Raw genomic sequence first — 27787 nt, 5'->3', positions numbered from 1 at the left:
ATGGTTTATAATGGCAAATGATACTTTGAATATTACATGTTAATAACTTGATTGGAATTATAACCTTGAGTTGACAGTTTGATACTTTGAAAATTTTGAGCCAGCCCTACCCCCAAGGGCTGTAGGTAGGGGCTCAAGGGAGTCAGTGTGCTAAAATTTCTTCATTTTCCTTGTTTAGAATCAGAGGTGCTAGTTTCAAATCCTTTTTAGTCTGAAATCTGTATGCTTGATATTGAATAAGGTGGTTTTATTGCTTTTTGTCACTTTGAATAATATTTCTGTTCATGTTAAAAACGAAATCAACTCTCTGTATAAATATATCAGGTGACCTTAAGGCCCATGGGCCTCTTGTTTAAATTCTTTTTTAGACAATTGACCCATGCGACCTTGAATATGAGTGAAGGTCATTCATTGGAACAAACTTGGTAGCCATTCATCCCAATTTGCTTCTGGCCAAATATCATCACCCTATGCCTTGTGGTTATCAAGAAGACATTGTTTAAAGTAAAATATTGACGCCGGACGGACGACAGACGGCCGACGGACGAGACGGACACACGCGGTATTGAACTTGATGGTGAATTTAGGTGGGTTCACACTGTTGCAACGACGTTTATTGCAACGTCGTTTGTGTTCATATAACCCACATCTTAACTCATAACCCATGCCTTAACTCATAACCCATGTCTTTAGGCGTTAGGCCAAAGGGATAACTTAAACTAGCAATACAGCGATAATGAAAATTCATATGTAGGAAATGAAAACTTAGACTTCAATAACAAACGATGCGTGTCTTTTTTCCCGCTAGTTCATTTGGACGGTCTTTGGGTGATGTATTGTTGTTATTGAATGGAAGAAGTAGATAAATACAAATTAAAATAGTGCTTTATTAAATTTCTGATTTAAATGCAAACAGACATAAATCAGATATGGTTTGGTAGCAAAATATTCTAAAGAAGTAATGTTATTATTCTTCGATAGTTTCACATCAAATTTCACGTGACCGGTCATCCTGTTTTCATTAGTCGTAAGGAAAATAGAGAAACAAGAGATAAATAGACAAGTTATTTCGTATATCTACTGATTACTCTTCATCACAGAGATAGCTGTCAATAATTATCTGGTTAACTGTTATAAAAACAATTGTTTTACTTAAGTTTATGCAATTATTTAATCATTTGATACTGCCACAAAACGGAAAACAGCATAAGATTAAATACACTTAATTCTAAATGAAAAAAGGTGGATTATATTTATCTCTTATTTCATTTTAACTGTGTATCAAATATCACATGTAAGCAATCAAATTATATCGCAATTCGTAAATATCACATTTGTTTATGATCGGCTGGTAAAAGAAAAGGAGTTATTTCTGCAAGCACAAATATATTAACTGGAAATGATAGAAAAAACAAAGTTTTCACTGCAATATCTATCTGTATAATTTGCTTACAAGTAGTTAATTTAACAGATTCCGAAAAACAGTTTTTGTGAGTTTTTTTGTCAAATAGAACATTTAAACATTAACCATTCTATAGAAGCCACTCTGTTCGACAAACCCTGGCTTATCTTATTGGTAAACAGGGTGTATCCAATCCGGGTATTTACTGACACTACACAAAGAAAACTTGCATTAAAAAACGTGCGTTAAAGTGTTTTTAAAACTACAATTAGCATATAATTACTTCACATTCTGCCAATACTTGAGGCTTGCCTACATAAGTGGGCGTACTTAGCGTGTACGAGTGGAACGGTAAGTGAGGTCCACTTCTTGGTCCCTCAGTGTGTCTTATCAACGATTACATAACATCCTTGTTGTTTAAACCTTAACAAGCATACACACACTGGAGCTCTTTTTGAACATTTTACAGTGACATTACTATCTGGGGGCTCTCAGTTCAAATATTCCTGTTCATACCACAGCGTGTCTGATCAGCGCTAGTATAGATAATGTTCTATTTCTGCATAAAACGGGACATTGTCAGCTAATCACTGCGTAAGAGACATACAAAATAAAGTGTTGAGATGAAAGATATTCTTGCCCGTATTTATCATATCTGGAATACTTTAAACTTAAAAAACGGCTACCGAGAGAAATATGCAATGTCTATAGCCTGAAATTTAATGACTTGAAGCATGGCGAATAGAAATAACGAACCACCTAGATATAAGTTTTTTACGTCAATACTGGAAGCCAAGCAAAATAAACATTTACTGCTCCATATGAAAAGTTTGAAACCGTTTTCAACTCTTTATATGATATTCTAGGTAAATTCATGCCAAAACCTTCATCTTATATTGCGTGTTCTTTTTTTGCGGCTTTAGGGATCACGTATTATGTTTATTTACAAAGAAATTAATCAGAAACGGCAAACTTAATACATGCTGGTAACTGTGTATACTGAAATGTATTATCTAAACTAAATATAATTAAGATGTTAGAGTTATGATTTATTACTGTGTTGGTATGGTCTGTGAGGTTTTGGTAATTCAAATTTATCCTCCATCAACTAGGTAAGCATGTTACAGTGGCTGGTGACACACGTACATGAGAAACCCGACACGTGCCAGTGTAAGTTGTGTTTCCGGTTTGTTTTACATACATCCGGGTCTCATATGCCTGAAATTCCAACAGAATAACAAATATCCGGCACGTAATCATGAAACAATTCTCATGCTAACGCATGAATTATCTGCACAAATCAACATGTTACAATGTACTGCCTAATGTCACGCGAAATATTCAAAATGCAAAATCTAGACTTTGAATATTGCATCAGCTTCAACTTCTCCAAAGTTCTTAGAACAAATAAAAAAAAAAAAAAAAACACTTGCCACAGAATAAACAACAAGGGATTACCCAAGTGTCAACCAATCCATAATGCGAACTCAAAAATCGATATAACCAAGTCAAAATATGAACAAAGAAAAGATTTACATGGAGACCAGTGGACAAGTTCAAAGATAATGCGAACAGGTGTTCCGGAAGGGTAAGCGTCTTCTGCTGCCTTGACTACACTGGCCATGTAAATCTAAGTAAAATCCATGTAATACACGTCCCATAGCGAAAACTGGTATTGACAACAAAACAACAAGAAAAGCAATAGAGAATTGAAAAAAATAGCATTGACCTTCATATCGCGCCAAGAAACGTAATATTTCCAAATGAGATCATAATGGCGATCATAAAAAATTGTTCATAATCACGATCAACCTGTATCTTTGGAAACCAGGTGTAGAAAGTTTGTCCGTCTGCATTTGATATCATCACGGATATCATGATTTTCTGAGCAAGCTCTTTAATACCCAATTAAATGCAACATGTTAACACCTTGGGTTGGGAAACACGGCTGTCACTGTCAAGAAAAGGAAAGTACACGACTTGGAAATCGAAATCGTCCCGTTTATCGCACAGATGATCGGTATGCAAATTATCTAGAACATTGAGTATGCCTCTTTTAATGACCGACACTTAACAAACCTGAGGATCGGAGGACAGCGGCCGGAGTGGAAGGTATGTAGTGTCATTGATTTTATGCTCGGGAGAATATATATGGACGGCGTGGTCACTTCATATCTTGTTGTTTTAAGGGAAATAGTTATTTTTTGTTACCATTTCCAACAAGCACATCGATAAATTAAGCCTTAAAAGAAAAGAAAAGAAAAACAAGTCGGCGAGAAGAGCGGCACAGTTTGTTTGACAAGGGTGTAAATCTTGCCACCAAACTCAACAAAGATATTCTCAACTAGGAACTCTGAATCTTAGAATTGCATGACAACGCCCTCAAAGTTTACATTGGTATTTATTGACCCGAGCGAGCTGATATTGTATATTAATATGATGTATTGCATGCAATCCTCTACCACCGAAACCTGGCACGTCCATAAATGACCATAGCTGTTAATAGGACGAAAAACCCAAACAAAGAAACAAACAAAAGCATGCCAAATACGTTTTCATACTTAACAGTTTTTGAACAAAGTTTCAAAGTAAGTTGGTTGTCCTTTCTTTTTGCTAAATAGCCCCTGACAATGTTTACGGCCTATTCAATGTAATTCAATAGCTTTTTAATTTTCATCAATGAGATCTCCTGGATCTACTACACTAACCAACCTTGTAGTTTTTCCCTCCCGGCTATCAGTATCTGTGTATCGCCTGCCGTCTGCTATTGTTTACTGTCTGACGATCGACACCGTTGCTTTCTGATTGGTCATATATCTTTAGCCAAGGAAATTCCCTAATCGCTATTGTATTGTTGATTTCTCGCGCAGGTGTAGGGAGATTTCAGGTCAACGTCCCATTACGATAAAACTTCTAAGCATCACAGAAAAGTAGAAACAATTGACACTAGTAATAATTGTAACGGATGGCCGTTACAGATTAGTCCCCCAAACGACCCCTGTTGGACTTAGGAACATAGACAAAATCAGACAACAGCTAAATTTCGACCAATCAGAGGACTCCATTTTGTTTCCATGGCAACTGATCTGTTCGAAACTGTTACCATTGTGTTTGGCATCCCTTAAAACCCCTATGTACCAATTCTGGGCAGAATCAGACAACATTTAAATTTCGACCCATCAGAGGCCTCCATTTCGTTACGATGGCAACTAAATCTTTCGTAACTGTTACCATCGTGTTTTCGCATCCCTCAAAACCCTTATGTACCAATTCTAGGCAGAATCAGACAACATCTAAATTTCGACCAATCAGAGGCCTCCATTTCGTTACCATGGCAACTGAACTTTTCGAAACTGTTACCATTTTGTTCGGAATTCCTGAAAACCCCTATGTACCAATTTTGGGCAGAATCAGAAAACAACTAAATTTCGACCAATTAGAGGCCTCCATTTCGTTACCATTGCAACTGAACTTTCGAAACTGTTATCATTTTGTTCGGAATTCCTGAAAACCCCTATGTACCAATTTTGGGCAGAATCAGAAAACAACTAAATTTCGACCAATCAGAGGCCTCCATTTCGTTACCATGGCATCTGAACTTTTCGAAACTGTTATCATTGTGTTATGAATCCCTGAAAACCCCTATGTACCAATTTGTGGCAGAATCAGACAACAGCTAAATTTCGACCAGTCAGAGGCCTCCATTTTCGACCAATCAGAGGCTTCCATTTCGTTAACATGACAACTGAGCTGTTTGAAACTGTGTCCATTGTTTTCGGCAGCCCTGAAAACCCTTATGTACCAATTTTCTACGAAATCAGAGCCAAAAACTCCAAAACCGGAAGTAAGGTTCTGGCGGCCATCTTTGACTTCTGGTCGTGATAAAAATAGCCTGTTGCACACCTAGGCACCCTAATGAGTATGTGTGTGAAGTTTCATGATGATCCGCTGAATAGTTTTTGAGAAAACCTCTGGACAAGTTCATGGCTGAAGAAGAAGAAGAAAAAGAACACAGAGGAATAAAAACAATAAGTCCCCAAACCATGTTTGGGGGACTTAATAATAAGAAACGGAGTAAAAACAATAAGTCCCCAAAACTTTGTTTTGGGGGACTTAATAATAAGAAACGGAGTAAAAACAATAAGTCCCCAAAACTTTGTTTTGGGGGACTTAATTATATGCATGTTATCAATGATATAAGTCGTTAATCACGTAAGGCAGGTAACTATTTCGTCGTGATCTCTACCGGAAGATATGCTTGTTTTCTTCCTTGTGACCCTCTGTTTAGTCTTTCCACAAAAATACATTTGCAATTAAAGTTTCGTTGTTTTTAACATTATGCGGCTAAACATATTTTGATTCATTTCGAGCGTTATTTAGTCAGATAAGATATGGCCGAGCAGTTTATTTATTTAGTTTATCTAGGAAACAAACATCCATAACTTATTGACGGTTGGAATGGACATTAGAGTAGCCAATCAACTGTGTGCTACTATTGCGAAAAGGAAAATGTATTTGGGAAATATCAAAAAGATTTTTAGAAAGAAAGAAATTGTTATAGAGTATATATCTTTTAATCAATTTTGGTAGTATTTGTTTATTGCAACGAAGCATTTTAACACCGTCATTTTGATAGAAGCAGAAAATCGATAAAAGAAACAAACCAATATGAGAAAACCGACTTAGTATGTATCATATTACAGGTACATACAAATACAGAGAGGTTATGCTGTTTGAGCGATTCAGGAAGAAACGGAAAGATATTTCCGTTTTAAATATTAATCATTGTACATCCTCTATCTCTCTGTAATCCTCTAATGTAATGAATTCTCCGAAATCTCAAGTTATGAATAACCCAAGAAAACCAACTACAGAATGTTCTGAAATGAAACATGTTTTGTTATATATTTCACGTGTATTGTTTACTTTGTGCGGACGCTCCCCACAGATGCGACAGCGAGTTGGAAAATTGAAGAACGCATATTGTTTAAATCAAAATGCTTATTTTATAGTCTGCTCTAGCTTAGAGCTGGCACTCTATCTATCAATTTGACAAATCTTTACGTTGCACAACTTTGCGCAGAAATAAATTAGAGGAAATGTTTCCACTAAAACTTATCCCTGGCGACATGGCACAGCTGCTGGTAATAACACCCTTCCTGCCACTCCCGCGGTATCTGGCACGTGTACTAGGTTTAAACTGTTAATAAAATAAAACAGCGACACAGAAACGTATATAAATAATGGTACGTTTTAAGTTTTCGCTATGACCTCTGCCTTCGAGTCATGATTTGTTATATTGTTTGTGAGGGCGCGTGATCGAGGTTTCGGAAGCTTACTCGATGTTGGAAGTTGTGATAACCGATGTCCTTCCTATATGTTGTCATGCACCTTACAATGTAATGCATATACACACACGTATTCACGTACACGTGAATTGTTTGTCTAAACAGATGTGGTTTGTTATATGTAATAAGCAGGAGCCAGTTTTGCTGAACCTACTTTTTTGTTTCCTGACACGAACAATACACGTTTGTTTTTTTGAGGGTCTGCTTCATTTACAACCTGTGACCTTCTTTACTCTGTTATCTGACCCTTGACCTCTGACCGCCCTTAAAATTAATGCATTGCCATAACATGCACCTAACCGATTCCCTTTCGCTTTCTCACAGACTTATAATGTTATGTTGTGTCCCATGTATTACAGAATATGTCTAGTTTCCTTTCTCTACACTGTTGCTTTCTGATTTCGGTTTGGTCTCCAGAAACCAGTTGTCCAGTGACCCGTGATCTCCTGTGACGATATAAATAAACCACTAACAAATAAACAATCCCCGGCTAGACGAACTTCCTCCGCTTCCTGGTCGTCAGAGAAACGTGATGTGTATATAGTATCTGGGGTTGTCCTTGGATAAAACACAAATACTGCAATAGGTGGTCAGATACTTGTATTGAGACCTTATTTAAGGAGACTGTTAAATTGAAGTTGCGTCATGTCATCTGTATCGTTTGGCGTAAAAACCTGATCGCTGTATTTTCCAGACTCCTTACACTTAAAAGGAAAAACCTGACCGATCATAACTATTGTACTGTTTCTTATTATTACACTTAGCACTAAAGCCGATGATGACGGGTTTTTACACGCACACACTTTAAAACACTGGTGGAAAACCTACTAATATTGAGAAACAAATACATATTCGGAGAACCACTGCCCATCACGAGCGGTGAGTAACCAGTAAGGAGTCACAGTAAGGAGTCACAACGCCCGGAATCAAGTGTTGTGTCTGTAATGTAGTGTCTGCCCACTCACGCGCACACACGTCGAGGTGGTGTCTGTCAGGATAACCAGGCAAATCATGTCGCTAGGAATAAACCAAAACATGGGTAAGTATCTCTTTAACTATCTTATACGATTGCAATATGTGTATACGTCAACTATAATATCATTATGGTCAAAATGTAAAAAGGTTTATTCTATGTTACCCACAAAGAGAGTGTTTCAAAGTAAAATATTTTTCTATTGTCACAATAGTAAACGAATTGCTCAATATACTTGTACATTGAAATACTTTTGGACGGAAGGCTGCATATGAGAAAACTCACCAAAGACAAAAAAATTAAAACCAAAATGTCACTAAATAGTTGTTTAAAATTTGATTTGATTCTCACCATCACCTAGCGTCCGTATCGAAACATATATTGTTAAGGTTTCCTTTATTTGTTTGTCGTCGGTTGTTGTTGATTGCTGTCGTTGATGATACGTTGGAAGATGTAAACGGTATTATCTCTTTCTGGAAGATTTTTATGACGGTGTGCCGTGCCCTTTGTTGATGTTAGTGCGAGGTTTTGGTGGCCTTGCTTTTCTTCCCTTTGTGTTGTTATCTGGCATGTTGGGGTCTTTGGTTTATGTCCCTCTTTTTACTATATAGTTGGTTTACAAATCCGAGGTTTTGCCCCAGGTGATAAACATGAATAATTCGAATTAAGGATTCATTTCTCCTTTGCCGATAATGAGATAAACTGGTTTATCTTGCTGCATGGTGATGATAATCTAGTATTTTGGGTGGTGATGCTTATCTGGTATTTTGGGTAGGATCTCTGAGGACTTCTTTCATTACTTTGTTTCTCGTCTGTTGGTTGTGATTATCATAGTTTTTGATGTCGTGTTAATAGAGGTACACTTTAACGTCTTGGTCAAGTTTTTATCCCCATATCTTGTCTACGTGTTTATCCTGATGTCTTGTAGTTTTGATGTCCTTGTCATCTGTCCACGTGTTTATCCTGATGTCCTGTAGTTTTGATGTCCTTGTCATCTGTCCACGTGTTTATCCTGATGTCTAATAGTTTTTGATGTCCATATGGCCTGTATGCGTGCTTTACCCTGGAATCAAGAAGATTTTGAAGTCTCTTATGCATGTCCACTGTGGTTTTAGAATGAAATAGATATAGTATTCCCGTAAATGGTATACGGTGAAGCAGCGATAAACTAACCATTTCGTTCACAATAAAAAAAAACTAGGCTATGGGACTTGTTTGAATACTTGGACAATATTGCGAGGAAAACTGCAACTCTGCCCCCTAAAATACCGACTGGTATGTATGACGACCGGTTTCGTGGTGGCTAGATTAAATAGGCAGGATTGTATGTCACACTAAAATGCTGACTAGTGATGGTTTAGTAAGTGCATGGAACCACAGTGAAGCTTCACACAGCTTCACGGCAAGATTGTTTGATAATTGTTTATTTCTGTTAGGCGATGCCAGATTACAACTGTTTCACCGATATGTATTCTTCAGTTGATCAAACTGCCAATTGATAACAACACGTGTTGCAGTGAGATGAGATCACGTTTTAAAATGACTGCTAACAAGATACTGAACATTTTCAACCTCAACAAGATATTGTTATTGTACTTCCTAGTAATGGTTTAGAATGTTATGTAACGAGAAGTCGTTGGATGCAGTCCTATAGGATACAAATAACGATATGGTATGATTGTGTCTTGAATGCTTAGAGATGCGAGTTAACAGGACCGAAGACAAAATCCCCAAGGGGACGACATGAGGTACAATAAACGGATAATAACCCTGGTATCACGGAAGGGTAACCATTTCCTGCTCTATATGGGGTACCTGTTTCATTTACTTCGTGATATTTGAACTCCAGTGTTAGAAGTCGGATCAATCACTATGGCGTCAATATTTCTTCATATTAAATCCAAACTTTTCTATGAACGGTATCCGGCGTGAAATGACGCCACACAAAGTTAAGGATTCTATCCCGCAAACCTTGAATCTGAAGTTATCTTTAAACGGTATCCAGAGTAGCTTGACGCAATAGTAATATTTGAATAGCATCCGACGTAGCTTGACGCCACACTAATCTATGAATAGTATCCGACCTAGATTGACCTCAAACATATCTATAAATAGTGTCCGACGTAGCTTGACCCCAAACTTATCTATGAATAGTATCCGACCTAGATTGACCTCAAACATATCTATCAATAGTATCCGCCGTAGATTGACCCCAAACTTGTCTATGAATAGTATCCGACCTAGATTGACCTCAAACATATCTATAAATAGTATCCGCCGTAGCTTGACCCCAAACTTGTCTATGAATAGTATCCGGTGTAGCTTGACGCCAAACTTGTCTATGAATGATACTCGGCGAAGATTGAAGACAAACTAATTTATAATAAAATCCAGCGAATTTTGTATCTAAGTTGATATTTAAATGATATCCAGTATATATTGAGTGAAACATATCGAGGAACAATATACAGTGCAAATTGGAAGCCAAACTTATCAATGGAAAGTATTCATTATAGTTTGAAGCCAAACTAATCTACGAATAGCATATATAGCAGATTGAAGCCAAACTTATCTACAGATAGTATTCCTTTTATATTGAAGCTAAACGTATCTATAGATTTTGAAGCCAAGTCAATCAATGAATAGTATATAGTGCAGATTGAAGCCTACATTATCCAAGAATAATTTCCATTGGAATTTAATTCGGAGAAGTGTATTGTATTTTCCAAATTATAACCGTTATCATTGGACCGCGAAATACAATAACACAGGCTATCGCTACGTCTACACTGGGCCCGCCCGAACTGCCGTATTCCATGTCAAGCGTGCTCCGGAATTCTACTTTGTTGGTCTGGTTGAATATCTTAATGTAGGATCTGAGATTTATTTATGTGAGCGCCCATGCCAAAATGTCCCTTTTTTCTGTACTTCTGAACAACCTAAATTCCCATCCATCAAAGTAAATTTTTATTAAACTTCCACTTTCAAATGAAATTTGAGAATTCGTTCGCTTGCAACGGTATGCATAAGGTTTCCTCTGTACAAACATGGACGGGTCTTGTGGGTACGTCTACTGGCAATTAGAAAGATTAAAACCGAGTGTTCTTCATGACCTGTGGAAGTTAATTCTTTACTCCGGTTTAAGATAGAGGAAAGCCAACTTTCAAAATAAACATTTGTTGTGATTCAGGTTATCGTCATGACTGCACAATGTGATCCTCGGTAAAAACTGTTTCAGATAATTTGCGTTTGTTATGCATTGCTCTTTCGATTTCCTTTGTGGAACACGAAAACAAAATAATATCATAGGTTAGAGGCCAATATAAATGTTCTTCATTTAACTTTAATCAGATCAAAATAAACTATATTTTCATTTTAACTGTAAGCAGGAAAAAATATTTTTCATTTCTATTGTAGACAGGTCAAAATATATTTTCATTTTAACTGTATGCAGGACAATATTCATTTTCATTTCAATTGTAAACAAGTCTAAAAAGTTTCAATATTAACTGTAACCTCTCTTTGTGGCTATTACTTACACGGTTATTATTAGAGCAATACTGATAACGATACGTTTTAGTCACAACTTGAAATCAGAAGAATCCTAGATAATATATAAATCATTTATCTTTTATAAGATTTTATGGTGGTTTCAATTCTGCCTAACAGGAATATTGTATAACTAGTCTTTTCATCATCATAAACTATAATTATATAATATGAAATCTAATCTCTCCATGATTATATTGTTGTCACACTTTTGATTACAAACAGAAAGTAAGATAAGATATCAGTATTTGGGATAACGCTTGAAACGAAATAGGATTTCGTTCATAAAACTGGAGAGAAAAAACACCTACCACAGCGTATTTCTATGACCCACTGGCGTCGCCGGGGTTTTACTGTTATTTGAGAACATTCTCTTTTCATATCATGATAAAGGCTGTCAGAAGTACAGAAATACACATTGTAGTGCGTGTACAACTAAGAGAATATACAAGAAGGTATGATAATGAATAAATCAAAAGAACAATATACTGCATTTGTATACACATTTATCTATAAAAACCACTGCAAGACACCGAGTAATGAATCAATTACAGCACGATTATTGCAAAGAAAAAGCTCACATATTTACAGCAATGGGTCAAGGTCGCGACAACTGATGTTAAACTGATTAATTAACGTCACTTAAAATTCGGCAAATAATATAAACAACATGTCTAAAACGCTATTAGCATTGAATTAATGTCATGAGCTATAATAGTGTTATACAGAAAAAATAGTAGTTTCTTTTTAAGCGTTAAGTGTATAAAAGAGCGAACAATAACATTGAAATTATCATATAATTATAAAATAACTCAAATAAACAATTGATGCTGCAATCAACCGACTCAAAAATACTGTGATAATTTATTAATATTATAACTCAAATTTGCAATTATTCTGAATTATGACATAACTCAAATGTACAAATGACGTTATCACACATATACAATTCAAATAATCAGATAACTAAAGTCTACAATTTCCATAATGACAAAAGTCAAATATACAACTGAAATCAGCGCATAACTCATCTCAAATAAACAATTTAAATCATGAAGTATCGCGAATATAATATTTTGTCCACCACATAACTCAAATAAATTATTGTTCTTATGACATAACACACACTTATTCGTTATTATTTTACTCGGACATACATGATTTAGGAAAACACTTTTTACGTAATTTATTATCTGTAACTCTTGCGAGCTGGATTAAATCTGGATAAGTTCACGTAGTCGTAGAGATAAGGTGTGGAGAAACACAAACCAGCGTCTGTATGTACCTAACCGAACCACGATCTCCACGAACACTTAAGGGATTCCTCGATCAGCAAGATTAGAGTTATTTCATTTTGTAGATATATAATGGCAACTTTGTTTATCAATATGTGTTGGCGAGTTATTTTTGAAACTCTTTTTTTGCATTGTTTCGCTTCCTAGCGTTATTTCAAAAAACAAACACTGTAAACATAAAATTAAATAAGCTAGAATTGATTGCCAAAATTTAAAATCCTCCCACGAATAGTTTGTATAGTTTATATATATTACAGACAGCACAGGTAAACATGTTGAGGTTATCGTTAATGCCCATTGCCTCACTATCAGCACTGATTTGAAATGCCAAACATTCCAGCACTAAATACATGCACAACTGTTGATCTGTCATGGTGTGGGTGTTTTTACCTGTGATGCTACATCGCATTTTTGTATATTTTCACAATCTATTTCTTATTCTATTTCTTAGATCTGTTCCATAAAACCTCACTTCACCAGATTGCATTGTCTTTTGTGGGGTACACTTTTTGTCTTATCCTCTATTTTACAAGATAATATTTATTCAGAAAAAAGTCTGTTCTTTAAATCTTTTGTGCTCACCGAAATGCATAGCCTCATTTTATCTAATTTATATCGTCGTTTTTTTTGTTATCATTCAATTATATATAGCCAGTATCGCTTCACGAACAAAGGTTCATTTGTGTGTGGTACTTTCCACTTGTTAAGGTAGAAAACATACACTTAAGCGTACACTCACAATTGAATATGAACTCATCCTTCATGTAAAGACGATTAGGGGGATGGCAGAGAATTCAAACCAGAAAGTTTATATATAATGGGCTCGGTTTTCTGATGTTCCTTCACGGAATGATAACCTCTGTTCTGCTCTTCCATTTTTTTCATGATTTATCACAGAATTCCAATGTCTATTTGATGGTGTTCCGTCACCTTATTATTCATAGCCTTAGTTATACTTCTAACCAACTATTTTAACCCTTCTAGTGAGTTATCATGAAATATCCCTTTTTCCTTTTTATAGTTAAAAACAAATCAAGACATGTGGAATACAAAATTATCATTTGGTACCTTATCTTAGGTACAGATACACCACATCTAATGTAATTAGAGAATATAACTCGATGACCATGTTCTTGTGTGCAGTAGACATACATTTCACGACTATGTACTACATTAACCTGGGGTACAGTCGTTGACCCGGGGTACCGGGGGAAGGGAAAGGACTACGAGCATCGACCAAGTGTACAGGGGTTGGAAGATGTACGTCACATCGTAATTAGTAGGCTCCAAATATTTTCAATTCATTCACTGATAAAAGTCTACCTTATGTAATGTAAAAACCACAGGCATGTGTGTCTATTGATAACGTAACTTGTAACTATCTGTCAGGTTCAGTAAGTGTAATCGTATTGCTGTAGTGAATGGATCATGTGGTTTCTCATAGAAATGTTGTTGTTGTGACTAGATTGTGATTATGTTCTTGTTGTGACTAGATTGTGATTATGTTCTTGTTGTGACTAGATTGTGACTATGTTCTTGTTGTTGCTACATTTGTTGTGACTGGCTCGTTATGTTGTTGTTATGACTAGATTGTGAATATGTTGTTGTTTATACATTTGTTGTGACTGGTTATTTATGTTGTTGTTGTGACTAGATAGTGATTATGTTGTTGTTGTGACTAGATTGTGATTATGTTGTTGTTGCTACATTTGTTTTGACTGGTTAGTTATGTTGTTGTGACTAGATTGTGATTATGTTGTTGTAGTAACTAGATTGTGATTATGTTGTTGTCGTGACGAGATTGTGATTATGTTGTTGTTGTGACTATATTGTGATTATGTTGTTGTTGTGATTAGATTGTGACTATGTTGTTGTTGTGACTAGATTGTGACTATGTTGTTGTTGTGACTAGATTGCGATTATGTTGTTGTCGTGACTAGATTGTGATTATGTTGTTGTTGTGACTAGATTGTGATTATGTTGTTATTGTGACTAGATTGTGATATGCGTTACATCATGCAGCACGCACAGCTACATCCTGGTAAACCAGAGGCCTAGCAATTTCATTTTATGTCTGTGAGTTTTCAAAAATGCATGTCTTATCTAGAACCTTGACTTAAAGTAGGACGTCCATTACATTATAACATGAATTCCATATAATTTAAAATAGAATTTTACGCTACACATTATCGTATTGACACGTACCAATATAGGGTTTAACAGAGACGGACATAGTAAATGTACACGAACATTAAATGAACTGCAATGTTTTTATGTAACGTTACAAAGGACTTGTATGTTTGTGTTTTTATACTTCTAACACACAGACAGAGGATAGATATAGGTTTAAGGTGATAGTAGGTATAGGCATGGCCTACACTATCACCTGCTCTTTGGATCTAACTTTTGAAAGGGAGACAGTTTACAAAGATATCGGGTATCGATGAAAAAGGCTGATTTATTATAGTTTTACCTAACTTTATTATTGAGCCATTTTTCATTTTTCTTTTAAAATTCCATTCAAGTAAGAAGCCTTCTTTGTGTTCAGTAAATATGTGAAGTAGAAAAGAAGGCTTTATGTTATGGGATATTTCCTCTTTGAGGTAGCCATAACGCTATAAACATAAGTAGGTCCTTCTCCTACCGGCACCATTGTCTAACTCAAAGCAGGATGTGCCTGTTATAGTATAGGAGACAGTGGAACTTGTGTATCCTTTCTTATTTGAAATTTGAACAGAAATGATGGACACAACGCACGATTATATTCACTTAAATACAATACGATATACAAACATTGTAACTATTCAATAATAGAATGAGAAAAGTTCCCAATCTTAAGATTGGTTTCCCCAAGCTAATACTATATTCTGCTGCAAGATTTGGAAACTATTTTTATGGATTCCCACAAAACAAATTTAACTTATTTAATATATTTTTGCCTATAAAATTATACCAGTGATAATATAAACAAGTCGCAATGAAAACAAAATCAGGTTTATTGTGACGTCACAGTCAACAATGCCCTTTGTTTATATTTTTACATTTTATCCTGCTCTCTGATTTGTCAGCTTAGTATGAAAATAACAAAAGTGTTTTGTCAAAGTAAAAAAAATCAAAACCTCAAATTTCACTGGTAAACTTGTAATAGGGATTGTTATATGTATATTGTTACAAATATTTAACATGATACATATGTATATATGACTTATATCTGTCTACCTAAAGCTTGTATGAAACACTTCCCTGTAAACGCAGTGTTTCCTTTTGTTGACCTACATGTTCCAGTTATAGTTGTTAATGGGCGTTGTCCCGTCCTTGACAATACAGAAGATTTGCAATCATTATACATACACAGTTTTTTTCTTACTTTAATTGTATTTCTCGAGTTTCTCTCGCAATTCATGCATGGTTTACCAGTCCGATAGTATCCTATAATTGATTATTAAACCATGGTTAGTAATTATGATTTTGTGTCATCAGGTACAAAATACTGCATACAGACGACAACACTCTACTCAATAAAAAAACTAAAACTACAGGTACAAATACTTCATAAACACGACATCACTTTACACAATATAAACTAAAACTACAGGTACAAATACTACATACAGACGACAACAATCTACGCAATATACACTAACACTACAGGTAAAAATACTACACACAGACTACACCACTTAACACATTAAAAAACTAAAACTACAGATACACATTCTATATATACACGACATCACTTTACACAATAAAACACTAAAACTACAGGTACAAGTACTACATACACAGGACACGCTCTACACAATATAAACAAAAACTGCAGGTACAAATACTACATACAGACGACAACACTCTACAGAATATAAACTAACACTACAGGTACAAATACTACATATACACGACAACACTTTACACAATTAAAAACTCAAACTACAGGTACAATTACTACATTAAGACGACAACACTTTACACAATGTAAACTAACACTACAGGTACAAGTACTACATATACACGACAACACTTTACACAATAAAAAAACTCAAACTACAGGTACAATAATACATTCAGACGACAACACTTTACACAATATAAACTAACACTACAGGTACAAATACTACATATACACGACAACACTTTACACAATTAAAAACTCAAACTACAGGTACAATTACTACATTTAGACGACAACACTTTACACAATATAAACTAACACTACAGGTACAAGTACTACATATACACGACAACACTTTACACAATAAAAAAACTCAAACTACAGGTAAAATAATACATTCAGACGACAACACTTTACACAATATAAACTAACACTACAGGTACAATTACTACATTTGGACGACAACAACTCTACACAATATAAACTAAAACTAATATGTACAAATACTACATACAACCGGAAACACTTTACACCATATAAACTAACACTAATATATACCAATACTACTTACACACGACAACACTCTACACAATATAAACTAACACTAATATGTCCCTTTTTCTGTACTTCTGAACAACCTAAATTCCCATCCATCAAAGTAAATTTTGATAAAACTTCCACTTTCAAATGAAATTTGAGAATTCGTTCGCTTGCAACGGTATGCATAAGGTTTCCTCTGTACAAACATGGACGGGTCTTGTGGGTACGTCTACTGGCAATTAGAAAGATTAAAACCGAGTGTTCTTCATGACCTGTGGAAGTTAATTCTTTACTCCGGTTTAAGATAGAGGAAAGCCAACTTTCAAAATAAACATTTGTTGTGATTTAGGTTATAGTCATGACTGCACAATGTGATCCTCGGTAAAAACTGTTTCAGATAATTTGCGTTTGTTATGCATTGCTCTTTCGATTTCCTTTGTGGAACACGAAAACAAAATAATATCATAGGTTAGAGGCCAATATAAATGTTCTTCATTAAACTTTAATCAGATCAAAATAAACTATATTTTCATTTTAACTGTAAGCAGGAAAAAATATTTTTCATTTCTATTGTAGACAGGTCAAAATATATTTTCATTTTAACTGTATGCAGGACAATATTCATTTTCATTTCAATTGTAAACAAGTCTAAAAAGTTTCAATATTAACTGTAACCTCTCTTTGTGGCTATTACTTACACGGTTATTATTAGAGCAATACTGATAACGATACGTTTTAGTCACAACACGTGTTGATCATATATTTATCATTATCTACACAGTCAAGTATCAGTTGAAATCAGAAGAATCCTAGATAATATATAAATCATTTATCTTTTATAAGATTTTATGGTGGTTTCAATTCTGCCTAACAGAAATATTGTATAACTAGTCTTTTCATCATCATAAACTATAATTATATAATATGAAATCTAATCTCTCCCTGATTATATTGTTGTCACACTTTTGATTACAAACAGAAAGTAAGATAAGATATCAGTATTTGGGATAACGCTTGAAACGAAATAGGATTTCGTTCATAAAACTGGAGAGAAAAAACACCTACCACAGCGTATTTCTATGACCCACTGGCGTCGCCGGGGTTTTACTGTTATTTGAGAATATTCTCTTTTCATATCATGATAAAGGCTGTCAGAAGTACAGAAATACACATTGTAGTGCGTGTACAACTAAGAGAATATACTAGTAGTTATGATAATGTATAAATCAAAAGAACAATATACTGCATTTGTATACACATTTATCTATAAAAACCACTGCAAGACACCGAGTAATGAATCAATTACAGCACGATTATTGCAAAGAAAAAGCTCACATATTTACAGCAATGGGTCAAGGTCGCGACAACTGATGTTAAACTGATTAATTAACGTCACTTAAAATTCGGCAAATAATATAAACAACATGTCTAAAACGCTATTAGCATTGAATTAATGTCATGAGTTATAATAGTGTTATACAGAAAATATAGTAGTTTCTTTTTAAGCGTTAAGTGTATAAAAGAGCGAACAATAACATTGAAATTATCATATAATTATAAAATAACTCAAATATACAATTGATGCTGCAATCAACCGACTCAAAAATACTGTAATAATTTATTAATATTATAACTCAAATTTGCAATTATTCTGAATTATGACATAACTCAAATGTACAAATGACGTTATCACACATATACAATTCAAATAATCAGATAACTAAAGTCTACAATTTCCATAATGACAAAAGTCAAATATACAACTGAAATCAGCGCATAACTCATCTCAAATAAACAATTTAAATCATGAAGTATCGCTAATATAATATTTTGTCCACCACATAACTCAAATAAATTATTGTTCTTATGACATAACACACACTTAATCGTTATCATTTTACTCGGACATACCAGATTTAGGAAAAAACTTTTTACGTAACTTATTATCTGTAACTCTTGCGAGCTGGATTAAATCTGGATAAGTTCACGTAGTCGTAGAGATAAGGTGTGGAGAAACACAAACCAGCGTCTGTATGTACCTAACCGAACCACGATCTCCACGAACACTTAAGGGATTCCTCGATCAGCAAGATTAGAGTTATTTCAATTTGTAGATATATAATGGCAACTTTGTTTATCAATATGTGTTGGCGAGTTATTTTTGAAACTCTTTTTTTGCATTGATTCGCTTCCTATAGCGTTATTTCGAAAAACAAACACTGTAAACATTAAATTAAATAAGCTAGAATTGATTGCCAAAATTTAAAATCCTTTCACGAATAGTTTGTTTAGTTTATATATATTACAGACAGCACCAGTAAACATGTTGAGGTTATCGTTAATGCCCATTGCCTCACTATCAACACTGATATGAAATGCCAAACATTCCAGCACTAAATACATGCACAACTGTTGATCTGTCATGGTGTGGGTTTTTTTTTTACCTGTGATGCTACATCGCCTTTTTGTATTTTAATCTTATCATTTTTGTATATTTTCACAATTTATTTCTTATTCTGTTTTTTAGATCTGTTCCATAAAAAACTCACTTCACCAGAATGCATTGTCTTTTGTGGTTTACACTTTTTGTCTTATCCTCTATTTTACAAGATAATGTTTATTCAGAAAAAAATCTGTTCTTTAAATCTTTTTTGCTCACCGAAATGCATAGCCTCATTTTATCTAATTTATATCTGCGTGTTTTGTTATCATACAATTATATATAGCCAGTATCTCTTCACGAACAAAGGTTCATTTGTGTGTGGTACTTTTCACTTGTTAAGGTAGAAAACATACACTTAAGCGTACACTCACAATTGAATATTAACTCATCATACATGTAAAGACGATAAGGGGAATGGCAGAGAATTCAAACCAGAAAGTTTATATATAATGGGCTCGGTTTTCTGATGTTCCTTCACGGAATGATAACCTCTGTTCTGCTCTTCCATTTTTTTCATGATTTATCACATAATTCCAATGTCTATTTGATGGTGTTCCGTCACCTTATTATTCATAGCCTTAGTTATACTTCTAACCAACTATTTTAACCCTTCTAGTGAGTTATCATGAAATATCCCTTTTTCCTTTTTATAGTTAAAAACAAATCAAGACATGTGGAATACAAAAGTATCATTTGGTACCTTATATCTTAAAAGTCCGTGCGGAATACACAACCCCCCACTACAGTTAATGTTATTAGAGAATATAACTCGATGACCATGTTCTTGTGTGCAGTAGACATACATTTCACGACTATGTACTACATTAACCTGGGGTACAGTCGTTGACCCGGGGTACCGGGGAAGGGGAAAGGGCTACGAGCATCGACCCAGTGTACAGGGGTTTGGAGGATGTACGTCACAACGTAATTAGTAGGCACCAAATATTTTCAATTCATTCATTGATAAAAGTCTACCTTACGTAATGTAAAAACCACAGGCATGTGTGTCTATTGATGACGTAACTTGTAACTATCTGTCGGGTTCAGTAAGTGTAATCGTATTGCTGTAGTGAATGGATCATGTGGCTACTGGTGTGACTGAATCATAGAAATGTTGTTGTTGTTGCTACTGGTATGACTGTATCATAGAAATGTTGTTATTGTTGCTACTGGTTTGACTGAATCATAGAAATGTTGTTGTTGTTGTTGTTGTTGCTACTGGTGTGACTGAATCATAGAAATGTTGTTCTTGTTGCTACTGGTATGACTGAATCATAGCAATGTTGTTGTTGTTGTTATTGGTGTGAATGAATCATAGAAATGTTGTTGTTGTTGCTACTGGTGTGACTGAATCATAGAAATGTTGTTATTGTTGCTACCGGTGTGACTGAATCATAGAAATGTTGTTATTGTTGCTACTGGTATGACTGAATCATAGAAATGTTGTTGTTGTTGTTATTGGTGTGACTGAATCATAGAAATGTTGTTGTTGTTGTTGTTGCTACTGGTGTGACTTAATCATAGAAATGTTGTAGTTGTTGTTGTTGCTACTGGTGTGACTGAATCATAGAATTGTTGTTGTTGTTGCTACTGGTGTGACTTAATCATAGAAATGTTGTAGTTGTTGTTGTTGCTGCTGGTATGACTGAATCATAGAAATGTTGTTGTTGTTGTTGCTACTGGTATGAGTGAATCATAGAAATGTTGTAGTTGTTGTTGTTGCTACTGGTATGACTGAATCATAGAAATGTTGTAGTTGTTGTTGTTCCTACTGGTGTGACTGAATCATAGAAATGTTACTGTTGTTGCGACTTGTGTGACTGAATCATAGAAATGTTGTTGTTGTTGTTACTTGTGTGACTGAATCATAGAAATGTTGTTGTTGTTCCTACTGGTGTGACTGAATCATAGAAATGTTGTTGTTGTTGTTACTGGTGTGACTGAATCATAGAAATGTTGTTGTTGTTCCTACTGGTGTGACTGAATCATAGAAATGTTGTTGCTGTTGCTACTGGTGTGACTGAATCATATAACTGTTGTTGTTGTTGTTGCTACTGGTGTGACTGAATTATAGAAATGTTGTTGTTGTTCCTACTGGTGTGACTGAATCATAGAAATGTTGTTGTTGTTGCTACTTGTGTGACTGAATCATATAACTGTTGTTGTTGTTGTTGCTACTGGTGTGACTGAATTATAGAAATGTTGATGTTGTTGTTGTTGCTACTGGTGTGACTCAATCATAGAACTGTTGTTGTTGTTGCTACTGGTGTGACTGAATCATAGAAATGTTGCTGTTGTTGCGACTTGTGTGACTGAATCATAGAAATGTTGTTGTTGTTGTGACTGGTGTGACTGAATCGTAGAACTGTTGTTGTTGTTACATTTGTTGTGACTGGATCATTATGTTGTTGTTGTGACTAGATTGTGATTATGTTGTTGTTGTGACTAGATTGTGATTATGTTATTGTTGTTGCTACATTTGTTGTGACTGGTTCGTTATGTTGTTGTTGTGACTAGATTGTGATTATATTGTTGTTGTGACTAGATTGTGATTATGTTTTTGTTGTGACTAGATTGTGATTATGTTGTTGTTGTTGTTACAATTGTTGTGACTAGATTGTGATGATGTTGTTGTTGTGACTAGATTGTGATTATGTTGTTGTTGTGACTATATTGTGATTATGTTATTGTTGTTGCTACATTTGTTGTGACTGGATCGTTATGTTGTTGTTGTGACTAGATTGTGATTATGTTATTGTTGTGACTAGATTGTGATTATGTTGTTGTTTGGACTAGTTTGTGATTATGTTGTTGTTGTGACTAGATTGTGATTCTGTTGTTGTTGTTACAATTGTTTTGACTAGATTGTGATTATGTTGTTGTTGTGACTATATTGTGATTATGTTATTGTTGTTGCTACATTTGTTGTGACTGGTTCGTTTTGTTGTTGTTGTGACTAGATTGTGATTATATTGTTGTTGTGCCTAGATTGTGATTATGTTTTTGTTGTGACTAGATTGTGATTATGTTGTTGTTGTTGTTACAATTGTTGTGACTAGATTGTGATGATGTTGTTGTTGTGACTAGATTGTGATTATGATGTTGTTGTGACTAGATTGTGATTATGTTGTTGTTGTGACTAGATTGGGATTATGTTGTTGTTGTGACTAGATTGTGGTTATGTTTTTGTTGTGACTAGATTGTGATTATGTTTTTGTTGTGACTAGCTTGTGATTATGTTGTTGTTGTGACTAGATTGTGATTATGATGTTGTTGTGACTAGATTGTGATTATGTTGTTGTTGTTGTTGTTACAATTGTTGTGACTAGATTGTGATGATGTTGTTGTTGTGACTAGATTGTGATTATGATGTTGTTGTGACTAGATTGTGATTATGTTATTGTTGTTGCTACATTTGTTGTGACTGGTTCGTTATGTTGTTGTTGTGACTAGATTGTGTTTATATTGTTGTTGTGACTAGATTGTGATTATGTTGTTGTTGTTGTTACAATTGTTGTGACTAGATTGTGATGATGTTGTTGTTGTGACTAGATTGTGATTATGATGTTGTTGTGACTAGATTGTGATTATGTTATTGTTGTTGCTACATTTGTTGTGACTGGATCGTTATGTTGTTGTTGTGACTAGATTGTGATTATTTTGTTGTTTTGACTAGATTGTGATTATGTTTTTGTTGTGACTAGCTTGTGATTATGTTGTTGTTGTGACTAGATTGTGATTCTGTTGTTGTTAGTACAATTGTTTTGACTAGATTGTGATTATGTTGTTGTTGTGACTAGATTGTGATCATGTTGTTGTTGTGACTAGATTGTGATTATGTTATTGTTGTGACTAGATTGTGATTATGTTGTTGTTGTTGTTACAATTGTTGTGACTAGATTGTGATTATGTTGTTGTTTGGACTAGTTTGTGATTATGTTGTTGTTGTGACTAGATTGTGATTATTTTGTTGTTTTGACTAGATTGTGATTATGTTTTTGTTGTGACTAGATTGTGATTATGTTGTTGTTTGGACTAGTTTGTGATTATGTTGTTGTTGTGACTAGATTGTGATTATGATGTTGTTGTGACTAGATTGTGATTATGTTGTTGTTGTGACCAGATTGTGATTATGTTGTTGTTGTGACTAGATTGGGATTATGTTGTTGTTGTGACTAGATTGTGGTTATGTTTTTGTTGTGACTAGATTGTGATTATGTTGTTGTTGTGACCAGATTGTGATTATGTTGTTGTTGTGACTAGATTGTGGTTATGTTTTTGTTGTGACTAGATTGTGATTATGTTATTGTTGTGACTAGATTGTGATTATGTTGTTGTTGTTGTTACAATTGTTGTGACTAGATTGTGATGATGTTGTTGTTGTGACTAGATTGTGATTATGATGTTGTTGTGACTAGATTGTGATTATGTTGTTGTTGTTGTTACAATTGTTGTGACTAGATTGTGATGATGTTGTTGTTGTGACTAGATTGTGATTATGATGTTGTTGTGACTAGATTGTGATTATGTTATTGTTGTTGCCACATTTGTTGTGACTGGTTCGTTATGTTGTTGTTGTGACTAGATTGTGTTTATATTGTTGTTGTGACTAGATTGTGATTATGTTTTTGTTGTGACTAGCTTGTGATTATGTTGTTGTTGTGACTAGATTGTGATCATGTTGTTGTTGTGACTAGATTGTGATTCTGTTGTTGTTATTACAATTGTTTTGACTAGATTGTGATTATGTTGTTGTTGTGACTAGATTGTGATCATGTTGTTGTTGTGACTAGATTGTGATTCTGTTGTTGTTGTTACAATTGTTTTGACTAGATTGTTATTATGTTGTTGTTGTGACTAGATTGTGATTATGTTGTTGTTGTGACTAGATTGTGATTATTTTGTTGTTGTGACTAGATTGGGATTCTGTTGTTGTTGTTACAATTGTTGTGACTAGAGTGTGATTATGTTGTTGTTGTTGTTACAATTGTTGTGACTAGAGTGTGATTATGTTGTTGTTGTTGTTGTTACAATTGTTGTGACTAGAGTGTGATTATGTTGTTGTTGGGACTAGATTGTGATTGTGTTGTTGTTGTGACTAGATTGGGATTATGTTGTTGTTTGGACTAGTTTTTGATTATGTTGTTGTTGTGACTAGATTGTGATTATGTTGTTGATGTTGTGACTAGATTGTGATTATGTTGTTTTTGTTGTGACTAGATTGTGATTATGTTGTTGTTTGGACTAGTTTGTGATTATGTTGTTGTTGTGACTAGATTGTGATTATGTTGTTGTTGTGTCTAGATTGTGATTATGTTGTTGTTTTGACTAGATTGTGATTATGTTGTTGTTGTGACTAGATTGTGATTATGTTGTTGTTGTGACTAGATTGTGATTATGTTGTTGTTTTGACTAGATTGTGATTATGTTGTTGTTGTGACTAGTTTGTGATTATGTTGTTGTTGTGACTAGTTTGTGATTATGTTGTTGTTGTGACTAGATTGTGATATGCGTTACATCATGCAGCACGCACAGCTACATCCGGTTGAAACCAGAGGCCTAGCAATTTCATTTTATGTCTGTGAGTTTTCAAAAATGCAAGTCTTATCTAGAAGCTTGACTTAAAGGAGGACGTCCATTACATTATAACATGAGTTCCATATAATTTAAAATAGAATCTTACTCTACACATTATCGTATTGGCACGTACCAATATAGGGTTTAACAGAGACGGACGTAGTAAATGTACACGAACATTAAATGAACTGGTATGTTTTTATGTAACGTTACAAAGGACTTGTATGTTTGTGTTTTTATACTTCTAACACACAGACAGAGGATAGATATAGGTATAATCTGATAGTGAGTATAGACATGGCCTACACTATCACCTGCTCTTTGGATCTAACTTTTGAAAGGGAGACAGTTTACAAAGATATCGGGTATCGATGAAAAAGGCTGATTTATTATAGTTTTACCTAACTTTATCATTGAGCCATTTTTCATTTTTCTTTTAAAATTCCATTCAAGTAAGTAGCCTTCTTTGTGTTCAGTAAATATGTGAAGTAGAAAAGAAGGCTTAATGTTATGGGATATTTCCACTTTGACGTAGCCATAACGCTATAAACATAAGTAGGTCCTTCTCCTACCGGCACCATTGTTTAACTCAAAGCAGGATGTCCCTGTTATAGTATAGGAGACAGTGAAACTTGTGTATCCTTTCTTTATTTGAAATTTAAATAGAAATGATGGACACACCGCATGATTATATTCACTTAAATACAATACGATATACAATATTGTAACTATTCAATAATAGAATGAGAGAAGTTCTCAATCTTAAGACTAGTTTCCCCAAGCTAATACTGTATTCTGCTGCAAGATTTGGTAAATATTTATATGGATTCCCCCAAAACAAATTTAACTAATTATACCAGTGAAAATATAAACAAGTCGCAATGAAAACAAAATCAGGTTTATTGTGACGTCACAGTCAACAATGCCCTTTGTTTATATTTTTACATTTTATCCTGCTCTCTGATTTGTCAGCATAGTTTGAAAATAACAAAAGTAGTAAAAATCAAAACCTCAGATTTCATTGGTAAACTTGTAATAGGGATTGTTATATGTATATTGTTACAAATATTTAACATGATACATATGTATATATGACTTATATCTGTCTACCTAAAGCTTGTATGAAACACTTCCCTGTAAACGCAGTGTTTCCTTTTGTTGACCTACATGTTCCATTTATATTTAGTGGGCGTTGTCCCGTCCTTGACAATACAGAAGATTTGCAATCATTATACATAAACATTTTTTTACTTACCTTAATTGTATTTCTCGAGTTTCTCTCGCAATTCGTGCATGGTTTACTAGTCCGATAGTATCCTATAATTGATTATTAAACCATAGTTAGTAATTATGATTTTGTGTCATCAGGTACAAAATACTACATACAGACGACAACACTCTACTCAATAAAAAAACTAAAACTACAGGTACAAATACTACATACACACGACAACACTTTACACAATATAAACTAAAACTACAGGTACAAATACTACATACAGACGACAACACTCTACACAATAAAAAAAAACTAAAACTACAGGTATAAATACTACTTACATACGACAACACTTTACACAATAAAAAACTAAAACTACAGGTACAAATACTACATACACACGACAACACTTTACACAATAAAAAACTAAAACTACAGGTATAAATACTACATACACACAACAACACTTTACACAATAAAAAACTAAAACTACAGGTACAAATACAACATACACACACAATAAAAAACTAAAACTACAGGTACATATACTACATACACACGACACCACTTTACACAATAAGTAACTAAAACTACAGGTACAAATACTACATACACACGACAACACTGTACTCAATAAAAAAACTAAAACTACAGGTATAAATACTTCATAAACACGACAACACTCTACGCAATATAAACTAAAACTACAGGTACAAATACTTCATAAACACGACAACACTCTACACATTAAAAAAAACTAAAACTACAAATACAAATAGTATATACACACAACATCACTTTACACAATAAAAACAACAATTAAATACAGAATGTATTTTATTGCATTTATGTTGGTGGTAACGGTTTATTTTGGGATTCTTTCTTTTGGCCCTAGAATATATTTTCCTAGTGAGCAAGGCGAACAGGACGCACATGCGTATGAATATATGATCACGTGGTCTAGCTCAGCGTCACTTGGAAAATTTCTTCACGGGCAGAAAGGTAGGGCGCTATTTTAAACATTGATTTCTTTGCACTTCCTGACCGTTTGTTTGCCTTCCGGGTCACAATATAACTGAGTCATGCGTGTCAATGTGTTGGTTATGGGGCATAGCTATGTGAGAAGGCTCAGTGATGCGGTTAACCATCGGAATTCGGGTTGGAAAAATCTCCGTTTAGACGAAAGTGAAGTGTTGATAGATTTCAAAGGAAAAGGTGGAGGTAGAGTGCGCGATATGTTCTCGGAGGACTTTTCAAGTATTATAGTAAATGTGAAGCCTGACATCGTTATTCTCCAGATTGGAGGCAATGACATAGACGATGTGAACGTTGATCCTGCTGTTATTGCCAGGGATATTGTGTCAATTGCAGGATGGCTATCGTTTGGACACTCAGTCCGCCATGTTTGTGTTATGCAACTTCTCCCTAGGGAAAAGACCAGACACGTCTCGGTTGATCGATATAATGAATCGGCCCGTGAAGTAAATAGAACATTGAAAGGCTTGATCAGTGAGCTTCACTATGTGTCCTACCATAAACATAAAGGACTTAA

The 27787-nt window shown here is 34.5% G+C and overlaps 1 protein-coding gene across 1 annotated transcript in view; it reads left to right on the top strand.

Annotated features, from left to right (window-relative positions):
* The first annotated feature begins 7294 nt into the window (after positions 1 to 7294).
* The window catches only part of LOC110458604, a 47510-nt gene continuing 27017 nt past the window's right edge, over positions 7295 to 27787 (top strand). The window contains exon 1 of the mRNA XM_021510382.1: positions 7295 to 7789. Within this exon, the coding sequence (XP_021366057.1) occupies positions 7762 to 7789 (28 nt within the window). The 5' untranslated portion in view covers positions 7295 to 7761. The remainder of the gene's footprint in view (positions 7790 to 27787) is intronic.

Source organism: Mizuhopecten yessoensis, unplaced genomic scaffold (assembly GCF_002113885.1).
Source record: "Mizuhopecten yessoensis strain PY_sf001 unplaced genomic scaffold, ASM211388v2 scaffold9651, whole genome shotgun sequence".
Lineage (NCBI taxonomy): Eukaryota > Metazoa > Mollusca > Bivalvia > Pectinida > Pectinidae > Mizuhopecten > Mizuhopecten yessoensis.
The sequence above is the reverse complement of the archived record's forward strand: the minus strand, read 5'-3'. Positions and strand labels throughout refer to the sequence as shown.